Genomic DNA, 12,353 nt, shown 5'->3' with positions numbered 1-12,353 from the left:
AGGGCCAGAAAGTGTTCTGGCCCTCCAAAAGTACTTTTAGATAAAAAACTGTGTTTGGTAAATTTTTCAAAAAGCTGTTTCAGCTTTTGCGGGAAGCTGAAAACAGCTTTTGGGAGGAAGCTCCAATTTGGAGCTTTTGGGAGGAAGCTGTTTCAGCTTTTTCGGAAAGCTATATTTTTGACAAAAATGCCCATATTAAAATAACATAATTATATAGTTTGTCCCTTTATAAACCTAAAAATCTGCTGGAGCCAAGAACCCTAGCCGTCAGACTCCCTTCCGTAAGAAAATGTATTTTTCTTTTCAATTTTTGTATGCATCTCTTGAACCACATTTTAGAAGAAAAAATTTTTAATCCTTTTCCATACCTTCCAAAATCAATCTATTATTTTTTTTTTATCATCAACCTCGCGGCCCATGCTAAGATCCTCCTCGAGCGTGGACCACGAAGAAGAGCCCCTGGACCGCGGAAAATTATTTTATGGAAAATTATGAGAAATTATTATGGAAATTATTTTATACTAATAATTATAATATTTTATACCTTTATTTTGGTGTGATACTATAAATATAATATCATATTATATTATATCATAATACATTAATATGCTATGTTAAATAATTTAATATTATGTTATATTATGAAAAATTAATTTATACTAATAATTATAATATTTTATACCTTTATTTTTGTATTATACTATAAATATAATATCATATAATATTATATCATAATACATTAATATGTTATGTTAAATAAATTTAATCTTATGTTATATTATGGAAAATTAATTTATACTAATAATTATAATATTTTATAACTTTATTATTGTATTATACTATAAATATTATATTATATTATATTACATTATAATACATTAATATGTTATTTTAAATAATTTAATATTATGTTATATTATGAAAAATTAATTTATAATAATAATTATAATTTTTTATACCTTTATTATTGTATTATACTATAAATATTGTATTATATTACATTACATTATAATACATTAATATGTTATTTTAAATAATTTAATATTATGTTATATTATGAAAAATTAATTTATACTAACAATTATAATATTTTATACTTTTATTATTGTATTATACTATAAATATAATATATATTACATTATATCATAATACATTAATATGCTATGTTAAATAATTTAATATTATGTTAAATTACCAAATATTAATTTACTCTAATAATTATATTACTATTATGCTATATTAACATAATATTATTTTATATTACAATAATATTATACTATATCGTATATTTATGTATTAATTTATGTTATATTTTATTATGTTCTGTTGTATAATACTATGTAATGTCCTTTATGGTAATTTTGTCATACAAAAGTACTTTCTCAGTTTGTTTACCAAACACAAAATAAAATACCACAGCACTTTACGAATATAGTTACCAAACAGCAAACAACTTTTTATAACAGCTCTACTTCAAACAGCTCTACTTCCAACAGCTCTATTTCTAACAGCTCTACTGCCAACAGCTCCTCCAAACAGGGCCTTAGTCTTCTTCTCTTCGTCATCTATGTGTATATAAAATTAAGTCATTGATGATGTGTGACTAGTTAGTGGTTTGTCTTCTCCTTTTCGGTGCATGTATTCTTTTCTAGCAATTGTGGAGTTAGCTTTAGAGGCTCTGTTGTTCCACTGACAACCAACCTGCAGCCATTGCTAGTTAGGCGAGTCATCAGTGAGGAAGGGAGGGAATGATCTTTCCATCTTATCTAATCAAGAATCCCCTCTGAGCCTTCGAACCCTAGGTCTCTAACTGGTTTTCTTTCTTACAGCTGGCTGGTAGTCTTCTTCTTCTTCTTCTTGGTGGGTGATGGCCATGCATTTGTTTAGTGAAGCCCATTTAGCCTAGCCCATTTGATAGAAGTCTACTTAGCCTAGCAATCCAATAAACCGAATCAAATTTCTCAGACCAGTTTGAAGTAGTTTTCACATATGATTTGGTCGGTTTTCCAACTACATATTTCTAGTTTGAGTTTGTTGAGTAGCATGTGGTTTGAGCTTGCTGTTTTATGTTGATATAATGTGAGCCAGGCTTGGCTCGACAAATGCTCATGACTGCTCATATGCAATTGATAAAATCTATATTCTTAGATCAAAAATTTTGATAATGAATAACTACTCCATTTTTCATAAAAAATCATTTAAAAATTCATTTTTAAGCTTTAGTTGATATACAATCTCCACCAAACAAAAATGATAAAACTTACTTCATATAATGTTTCATAGAGGAGGGATCATATTTGATCTATTCTATATTAAAAAATAACATGTTTTGGTTAACTTGTCAAGTGCCTCGATTATGCTGGCCTGGCAATTCAATAATTAATCATCACCAGTATACCACACTAATTCATGCAAGTTACACTGATCCTATATCGACATTTAGAAATCCGGAGGTCAGCCATGATTCCTCTATATTCACCATAAGCAACAAAACAAACATAGGTCAAAGTAACTCCAATTCTTACCCATCTGAATCAATTATGTTGAATGTTAATATGTAAATATTAAAGCCATATATATATAGTAACCGAATGATGAGGTTAACATGCAATGGTCACAATGCTTTCACTAAATGATGCGGACCAGACCAGACTACCCAGTAGGAAACTGGTTGCCACCACTCCTGTTCACTAGTTAGCCCACTGCAGACGAGCATTCTTTTTTTATTTCTCAAATTGGTTCAGCTCCACTTGTTACAAACCAATCTAGACCTTGCAGTCCTGAAAACTTAGTGAGAGGTCTAAAGTTAAATTTGAGACGTATTAGATGGGTGGAAAGAAGGCATTTCGGCAAAATAAAAGGCCAAGTTATTAGTTTGAGGTCTAGGGTCCACTTGCAATGAAAAGCACATCACAAATATCTGAAAAGGCCACTCTTTCCCACAAAAATACAAAACGAGTTATCCATTCCTGCCCACCTTAAAAAATCTTCTGGACCGAACAATACCACTAACTTGAGAAACTTGCAGATAAGGCTCAGTGTCTCACTAACTCGAAGATTTCCAAGTACAAGAACTAGAGAAGACAATGGCAAAGGCAAGCATGTCTGCCTTCTTTCTCAACTCTACTTCTCTTCGCCCTTCAAACCCACTGAAGCATCCAAAAACCTTTCATACGCACATTCTTGTCGATCCTCAGTGTCACAGACACAAGAGAATCCGCTCCTTGCTAGCGTTGGCTTCAAGCGTAGCCTCCCGGGTCAATGTGGATTACCTGAAGAAAGAATTCAGCGGTCATGGAGTCAGCTTTGAAGGTATTGGTGATGGTTGTGTCATCAAGATGGCACTGGACAATGGTAGTGTTGCCAATGTGGTGCTGCCAAGTGGCCTGATAACATCATACAGGCCGCTCATGTGGCACGGAGCCACCATGGAAGTGCTGCAAACAGCTGTGTACCAAGGCAAAAATGGCGAAACAGTTATCCGAGGAGGGGTGTCCGCAGATTTCAAGCTTGCGAATGATGGTGGAATTCCATGGTCGCCAAGCACTTGGTCTCTTCAAAATGTTAGAGGAAGTCCTCAAGAATCTATTCAGGCAGGTTCTTCGATCTTCGATTTCATTCTTTTTCTCCTTGTAGGCACGTCTTAAGAACATATGGTTAAATTTAGGAAAGATAGAAGATTTGGATGCAAGGCCAATTGGATCATGCTGGTTAAAGTTATGCTATCCTCAACATTTAAGTAGGAAAAATAAGTTTTCATTTTCCAAATCTTCTGAGGCCAAAATTTGAGAATATACTGAACCCATCCCTGTAATTCTTGGGAAGAAAAAAAAAAACTTCTCTTTTCACTGTAATGATGTTGGACTGCCATTGAATCATAAAAAATGATTTTTATCATTTTATTTCATTTTTTAAGTACTTCATATAAAAAATGCAAACGCCAGCATCTTCATTTCATCAGCTACATGTAACAGTAGGATTTGTCCACAAATGAGTGACATGGGTCTTTTAAGAGTCAAGAGTTCTTACCATTTTCCAATATAACACAATCCACTAGTCAAGGGAGATTTTGATGCAGCTTTTAGGAGCGCATCTGCTGCTGTTTTTTTTTTTCTTCTCCTGAGGGGGTGTGGTGGGGGATTGGGGATTCAATCTTCATTTGCTTTATTCAATATAAATTGAGCTCTGCTCATGTTACATGCAGCTTTTCGAACTTGTTTCCTGCGCTATAATTAAGCAAATGACAGTGGTTTCATTCTAAAAGTTACACCAAGTTATCAACTATTTCATGGTCCTACTCTAAATCCTATGCTTTATTCATATGCTTGTATCTGATTTTCTGCAGTATTCAATGCCAGGTGGAGCTTGTATCTGTTGCTCCAGAGAACATGATTGAAGTCAAATGCCTGGTGACACTTCATCAAGATATCCTAGGCTCAGAGTTTACCATCAACAACACTAAATCATCATCTATCCAATTGTCTGGCTCTGTAATAAGCCATCTCAAAGTAAGCACACCTGATGCAACTTATGCTGTTGGGCTACAAGGCTCAAATTACCGCAGCAAACAGCCAAAGTCGTCAGGATTCAGCATTGTTCCTCCAGACACCAGCAGAAAGGGAACCTCAAATTCAAGCCAATCCCTAGCTCAGAAAACACTTCAAGCAGTGTTCTCCAGACAGGAAATTGAAGACGAGAAGGATCATGAACCAATGAATGAATGGTTCAAAATAGAAGAATCAGAGGGAGAGGAAGATGATGATTATGCACATATGACAGAGAGAATGAGTAGGATTTACTCCAATGCACCTAGAGAGTTCACAATTATTGACAGGGTAACGAGCTAACCAATATCCGGAATTTCTTATGTTAATATTAAATAAGTATTTATAGGTGCTGCTATTATTCTAAGGAAAAAGTTAGAACACCAAGAATTGGATGGGTGTTGTAAGCCTTGACAATAATCGCTTTAAGGGGAAGTTAGAAACAAATTTGACAAAGGAAATAGAAATGCAAAAAAAGAAACTTAAATATCAAGGTATATGTTTCAAGAAAGAAAAGTCCAAAGCTAAGTAGTAAGAGCATAAAATATAAAAAGGAAGTATTCAAGCATCTCCCTTTTTCCTCCCTCATGCAAGGAAGTATGAGGTTTATAACCCTGTGGATTGCTAAAAGCACCTATGAGACCACAGTTGGATTCTCGTCTCAAGGGCTCAAGGGCTTTCATATATATATATATATATATATATATGATTTGTTTAGCATGATAATATTAAGAAGATTGATGTTTTATTTTTCATCCTAGGGATCAATGGATACTCCAAGCCAACCTCATATAGAGGGGATCATTTACAATTTGCTTTTGTTTAAATAAAAAAAAAATTCTTTGCTAATTTGATGAATTATATCTCTTTTTCTTTTTTGATGATGCAGGGAAGACGAAATTCAGTCGTAATTCGAAAGGGAGGGTTTGATGAGTTTTATGTCTTCAGCCCTGGATCAAACTATGAGTGGTATGGCAAATATGCATATGTGTGCATAGGACCATCTGCTACATTGACACCTCTAGTTTTGGGTCCTGGAGGCACATGGAGTGGAGCTCAGTACTTGTATAATCCAAACCTGTAAGTCATGCTAAAGAATAGAGATTGTGAGGGGCCTTCTTCTTTCATTTAGAACAAGGTTGCTGCTAATTACTACCAAAATTTGTCTGCTATGTCATTTGAAAGGCTACTTACATGTTCGGTGTTTTTTTTTTTATTATTACTATAGAACTCTCAGAAGTTCTTAAATTTTCTCTTTTTTTCCCCTCATTTCTTCGAGAGTGATAAAATTTCTTGCTGTTTTAAAGTAGATTTGAGAAAAAAGGTAAATTGGTAATAGGGGTAACTGGGAAGCTTGAAGTGCGAGTGAGATCACGCTAACATAAAATAGGATGCTATACATTATGACAGAGTTGAGGAGACCAAGATATTGAATAATGAGTGTTAACATCCTATCTGACAACCTAGGCATTTAAGTTCTTAACCTCATCGCACGTATAGAGCCCGAGGGACGGAACCCCAAACAGGAGATGATACGTGGATTACCAAGTGAGAGTGGGTAAATCTTGGTAGGCAAGACTAGTCGGTGGGCTCTAATACTTTGTTAAGATCCTATCTAAACATTCAGACATTCAGATAGGTGAACCTTAAGTATATAAGCACCACAAGAGTCCTTAACCTATTTGATGTAGGACTATAATTCCTCAACAGAAAGGAATGAAACCATAATTAGTCATAACAGGCAGTGCAGGATTTCATGTTTAGGATATGACCAAGTAGATGTTTCTATATACACTTAACAAAAACATATAGTTTCATAAATAATAAAAAGAATGAAAAATTTAGTTTACAAAAGAAGCATAAATAACGTACGAAGGAAGCAAAAATAATAAAGAGTCCTAGAATCACATCAACTTTTGGAACTAAAACCTATTGAATCTAGGAGATTAACATTTGCAACAAGCATTTTGGTATTTTAACATTTGGGACAACTGATGCAGAGATTTTGCTAATTCTGATGGTTGGCTATATATTCTTAGGGCAGGTACTATCATATATTTTTCTGGATTATGTTGGATGCAGCCCTTATCCTTATTCAGTATCCTTTTTCAGTAGCTTGACAGGTAACTCAACAATAGATTAATCATCGGCACTGTAGCTATTGCATTGAAGAAAGGAATAGCTGAACATGACTAAAATTCCCTTTAACAATGTGTTTTATAAAATATCATCAATTATTTGAAGACAAAAGATCTTGCAAATAGAGGTGCTGCTAAACATCCAAAAAGGCTAATCAGAAAGTATTATTTGAATTTCTTGGTCTTATAAAAGTATCCAATATCTACCTAGAGCATAGCCGATATGGGGCTAAATATATGCTCGACAGGTTCATACATACTCTCTTCGTTTAAGCTCTAGCATCTCACCATACTAAGAGTACAAATCCATTCAAATCCATTCGCAAGTATCACAATCAGCTTGCGGTCAGCCTAATGGACTTCTATTGCAGTGTCTTCTAATCTACATAGGTTATGGGCTAGATCTGCTCTGATACTATTTGTAATTAAAAAAGGCTAATTGTATGGTATTACTTGAGTTCCTTGATCTTGTATAAGCACCCCCAAGATTTACCTAGTATGTAGCCGATGTGGGACCAAAGACACGCCCACACAAGTTTTTACGTTTATAATGCTTCTAACCTTTTGAGCACCAATTTATAGATAAATCACTTTTAAGCAACTTCATGAATGGAGGAAAGTTTTTAAGCAATTAATTTGTTTTGAGTCCTTGTCATATAAAGCCCCAATACATGCCTCCCAACTGCAACAAAGACAGAACTTCAATTCTATATAGCATAGTTCAATTATATCAAGCGCGCAAGTAAAGCATTTAACCGGTTTAAACTACACAATCATTATTTAGAATTGTTCATCAATTTCAGCATATAATGAGTGGACCATACAACAATATAATATAAAGCCTGCAAGGAGACATTATATTGGAACGACATCAAAGAAAAGCTCATCATTGTCAGTTCATACTGCTGACAAAATAATAGCAACAAGAATCAAGGAAAAAAGCCCGAAATAAGTCCTATAACTGCTATTCTACGCTTAACCCTTTTCTTTCTTTCAGCCAGAACCTTAAAATTAACTGTACAATCTTCTCTGCATACTTTGCAAACACTATTTTCAGTAACATCACAAGTGGATGGCACTGATTCAGTGCCCAACAATCTCATTTTCTCAATATTTTTCTCTACCACCCCAAATTTTAAGTTACGTGCATGATTATCTCCATTTTATGCTACTATTGGATTCCATTCCACTTTACCCGAACATGGACTTCCAAGTGTCCGAATGTGTTGTTGCTCAGGGTCTTCAGAACCAACATAAGCTAAGTTTTCGATGGACCACATGAGCTTCCATGGAGTTAAAATAGACCTTAATAGGAATTTTTTGCTTTTTTCTCCCTATGGGATTTGAGCCAGCCCACTCCAAAGCTATTCCTAGATACTTATGAATATAGGCTTAACCCAATCCATAATTCTATAATTTTGCTAGTTGTATTAGCCCAATCCACGAATCCAATAAAATTTCCAGTCCAATCATTCAAACAAACCCTTAATTATAAGCTGTAGTAAGAAATTCTGGAAGACCAATAAATTCGTTGCGAGTCTTTATTTTCTCTGAACATAACACAGTTAATCAATAAATTCAATATTCTCCAACTCGCATACATGAGGACTAGGGGTAGTATCTCTTGTTACCGCGCTTGTGGCACTGCTCTATATAAATCCAGAAAATGCCTCTGACTTCTCTTGTTTGTGTCACTCATCTCGCTGTCGCCAGACTGCTCTAACTCAACTTTTGCATTATTGCTTTCCAAGCAAGCTTTGATATAAAAGCCATCCTCGAAAGAAACAATTGCATGTTTAGATCTTTTTGTCCAACTATCATCTTTGCAGTCTGTAATGCCTCAAACGCTGCATTCCTGACAAATGGTATGCGATCACTTTGGCATTGCTCCATGACATGGACTACTTTACTAGGCTCTGGAGAGATACTCCTTGGATTTTACACACTTCATCAAGAAGTTAATCATCTGAATGGTTGAGAGATGCTGCTGGGAATTACTCTTTGCAGCACCAACTGATAATATCTGTGAGCCAGATCGCATAAGCGACCTTGCATAAAACTCGGTGATTATACTATTGTGCTTCATCAAAGACATCAGCAAGCCCATAAGAGTATTTGCTTCGGTCACCTTCTCCACCTCCCACTCGATGCTGTGGATCACGCCGTTGGGGAGGACCACCATGTCCGGATGGACCATGGCGGTGAGGTCGACCTGCTTGGTTGTGCTCAATCAATGAGCTCAGCGAGCTTGCTATAATGAGAGTCAACGAGGGCAACAAGGATGGATTGGGTCAGCCTAGTCCTTCATCCCAGTTGGGTTAGGTCAACCTGATTGGGTTTTGGGCTAAGACAGGGCTAGGGCTAGGGTGAGATTTTGACAATTTTGAGTCATACTCAACTAAGGGCCTGGCCCGACCCAGCCCGCTTGATTCTAGCTCTAACTAGTATCCTTGATCTTGGCATGACCGTCATTAATTAGCAAGTGAGATAGGCATCAAAGTATGATCAAGTATGACATGTGAAGTTCATGTTATATTTTGCTACTGTAACCCTTTGGTTGATACCAATTAAGATGGTTCTTCAGATTTGTGCTCCTAAGGAATAAAGTTCTACATAATGACCCTTATAATGTTTTGCAGATTTTTATCATGACCTCGCTAATGTACACAAATCCAATCATTATCTAGCCACTACCCCACCATAACAGTTCATAAATAACAACAAAAACAATTGCTATTCAAAATTTCTAGTGTTCAATAACATAAAATCTCCACATCACAGAGGAGAAGAGAGATGTGGAGATCCACAACAGCTAGGGTTTTCCTTCTGCGATCCTCCTCGATCGGAGGCCTCTTCCATTCCATCCCCAATGTCCTTCTGAAATTCTAACCTAAATCCCACCTCCAAACCCGATTCCATTCAGATGGATTCTCCCCACCGGCTCCCACGACCAGAACAATAGATTCTTCTTGTCCGGCGGTGAGGTGGTATCCGGAGAGGAGGATGGCAAAAGTGCTAGCTTTAATTTTGTGGAGTCGGACAGCGTGTCGATTTCTGAATCCGGTGAGGCTGCGATCGATAAAAAATTCCGGTTTTGGCGACGAATCCGATGCTTCTCTGATGGATTCTGACGGCGATGCTGCTGAATTTGGTGAAAAAGGCAATGCCTTTGGTGAAAATCCAGGCTTGATTTTGGAGGAATCAGAAAGTTGTTTGTTGGATTTTGGTGAGGATAAGAGGGAGGTTGAGGGAGAGAATATGAGTTCTTCGGGGGAAGAAAGTATCCATGGTGATGTTGCGGCGGATATTTGCACCAGGGGACATAAGTGCTTGATAGTCCCAAACATCTAAAAGTCTAAAATAGCCTTATCTTGACTGCATTGCTGCAAAGCTTTCAGTAGCCGAGTAGCCAGTGGTCTTCAAACAACAGCTGAGATACTCAAGTATCCTTTACCTTCCAAAACCTCTGCTTTAGTGGGAATATTTTTTGACTTGTGAGTTCCTACTGAATAGAAGTACTCTTTTCATCTCAGGGGTTCACTTCAATCGGATTATGAGTTGGTTCCTGTGTATGCTTTGCTTAGTGATGAAAAACACATGTTTAGGTACATTGTTGGAGAATAATTAGTATATAAATATATGCTTATTTGAAAAAGTTAGAACTCCACTTCTTGCTCTTTCCAAATTTTACCATAATAGAATTTTGTTTTTACTTGTTAAATTAATTCAAAATTCGTCAGTGTGGTGATAATGTATCCTGTTGTGTGGACCATCCCTTAAGTTCATCTAGGAAAGATATTGCAAATTCTTTGAGAATTTCTAGATTATCCAATCCTAACCGTATATGTTATTGATGATGTTTGGGATGGCATGAAGGCCCTAAGAGCACATTTCTGAACAAAATGTATACTTTTCCCCCTTCCTTTTAGGAGAGTAAACTAGTAACTGATGATATGTTTAGGATGTATTTATGCAATCAACTTTGTAGATACTGGATTCTTTACAAACACCCGGTATAGTTTATGTCTATTTTACAGGACAAGAAGTTTGTTTTCTCTGTGCTCCTTGCTGAGAATGCATTGATACTGATGTGGATCCAACCAACCTAGTTCAAGTGCTCTATGCTTCTACCAGAAAGGCTTTTCAAGAAATGCATATTCCTGCTACCAAAATTCAGAAGTAGAATTACACTGAAGCTCAAAATATTTTTATGTAATTAATTTCCACACACATATATGCGTGTATACATATACATACATACATACATATATATATATATATATATATATATATATATATATATATAATATTTTGATATTTATTATTTTTATTATTTTTTGCCGAACTTTATTCCGCTCATGAAGATGAGCGATCCTATCTAGTCTTTAGGTGCGAACAAGTATATGATTGCATGTAATAAGAAGGCATATGTATGTTTAGAGCGACTAAAATGGTGAGAGACTATGTCGGAACCTTTGAGTGGCAGTGCAGGAAATTAGCATTAGGATATATCTATATATTTATATCTCCCTTAGGCAGTGAATGGGCTTGGGGGAGGGAAACGACTCCCTCCTTTGGGGAGGAGGAGGGAAGAATAGTCATGGCCCGGGAGGGAGGGGAGGTGGTGCATTGGCGCGCTCGGTCTCGGCTGCTTGGGTGCTGGGGAGAGCATCGCCGTGCTCGTCTCGCTCTCGCTTCTGGGGAGAGCGATTGAGGGAAGTCGTGGTGGTCCGCTGCTTGGTATTATTAATACCCCATGCAGTGGAGCCCACATGTGGGGAGCACTTGACAGGGTTGGCCTTCGATGCTGCCTTCTCAAAAATAAAATCAAAAAAAAAGGTAAAGGTGTTAGATGTATGCCCTAGAAGCCAATCTGGCTGACACATTGTTAATTCTAGGGACATAATTTTGTACTTGACTATTTATTATTGAATAAATAAAAGGCATCTTTTCATTCATATTATTTATGTGTCTATGAATCATCCAAGAAATTAATAAGATGATGATACATGTTACGGGGGAAATAAGCCGCCATGCCCCACGTGACCGGCACGCGCGCCCAGGAAGACTACGGCTGCCCTTTGATCCAGCAATCCGACCCCGAGTCGGACATCCTCGGCTCCGCAGCCCGACCCCGAGTCGGCTGCCCTTTGATCCAGCGCTCCGACCCCGAGTCGGACATCCTCGGCTCCGCAGCCCGACCCCGAGTCGGCTGCCCTTTGATCCAGCGCTCCGACCCCGAGTCGGACGTCCTCGGCTCCGCAGCCCGACCCCGAGTCGGCTGCCCTTTGATCCAGCAATCCGACCCCGAGTCGGATATCCTCGGCTCCGCAGCCCGACCCCGAGTCGGCTGCCCCTTGATCCAGCGCTCCGACCCCGAGTCGGAGATCTCTTGATAACGACAGGCTATTCCCCAGAGGCACGCCGCGGCCTCCTGCTCCACTACTCCCTGCAACGGCTGTATCCGATGCTGCTCCACGATCTCCTGCATCAGCCGTACAAAGCGGAGCCCCACTATGCCCTGACGTGGCCGTACCCGGTGCTGCTCCACGACGCCCTGTAACGGCCATGTCAGTGGCCACACCATCGTGCCCCACGATAACGAACCCCCCTGAGAGACCCCCCAGCCAGGTATATATGCGGCTGGGGGGAGAAAGGGGGGGGAGGTGAG

The 12,353-nt window shown here is 37.8% G+C and overlaps 1 protein-coding gene across 2 annotated transcripts; it reads left to right on the top strand.

Annotated features, from left to right (window-relative positions):
- Positions 1 to 2,939: 2,939 nt before the first annotated feature.
- NDF5 (NDH-dependent cyclic electron flow 5) lies at positions 2,940 to 5,797 on the top strand. Of its 2 annotated transcripts, none has more exons than XM_008786757.6 (3): positions 2,940 to 3,593; positions 4,359 to 4,835; positions 5,434 to 5,797. In XM_008786757.6, the coding sequence occupies exons 1-3, from the start codon at positions 3,087 to 3,089 to the stop codon at positions 5,626 to 5,628; spliced, it is 1,179 nt and encodes a 392-aa protein (XP_008784979.4). In that variant the 5' UTR covers positions 2,940 to 3,086; the 3' UTR covers positions 5,629 to 5,797. The 2 variants fall into 2 exon arrangements, with proteins under 2 accessions (XP_008784979.4, XP_088570602.2); XM_088714476.2 differs by having other exon boundaries at positions 3,327 to 3,593; positions 4,346 to 4,835; positions 5,434 to 5,737.
- Positions 5,798 to 12,353: the final 6,556 nt, after the last annotated feature.

The sequence above is a fragment of the Phoenix dactylifera genome, chromosome 18 (genome assembly GCF_051530095.1).
Source record: "Phoenix dactylifera cultivar Ajwa chromosome 18, Ajwa_hap1_PhDact_Kaust_v1.1, whole genome shotgun sequence".
In the NCBI taxonomy this organism is placed as follows: domain Eukaryota; kingdom Viridiplantae; phylum Streptophyta; class Magnoliopsida; order Arecales; family Arecaceae; genus Phoenix; species Phoenix dactylifera.
The sequence above is the reverse complement of the archived record's forward strand: the minus strand, read 5'-3'. Positions and strand labels throughout refer to the sequence as shown.

What these genes read in the sequence shown, in the direction of transcription:
- NDF5 (XM_008786757.6), top strand. Translation starts at nt 3,087, where the DNA reads ATGGCAAAGGCAAGCATGTCTGCCTTCTTTCTCAACTCTACTTCTCTT. An exon ending in GTCCTCAAGAATCTATTCAG is followed by an intron (nt 3,594 to 4,358) that starts GCAGGTTCTTCG and finishes ATTCAATGCCAG; the next exon opens with GTGGAGCTTGTATCTGTTGC. An exon ending in AGTTCACAATTATTGACAGG is followed by an intron (nt 4,836 to 5,433) that starts GTAACGAGCTAA and finishes TTGATGATGCAG; the next exon opens with GGAAGACGAAATTCAGTCGT.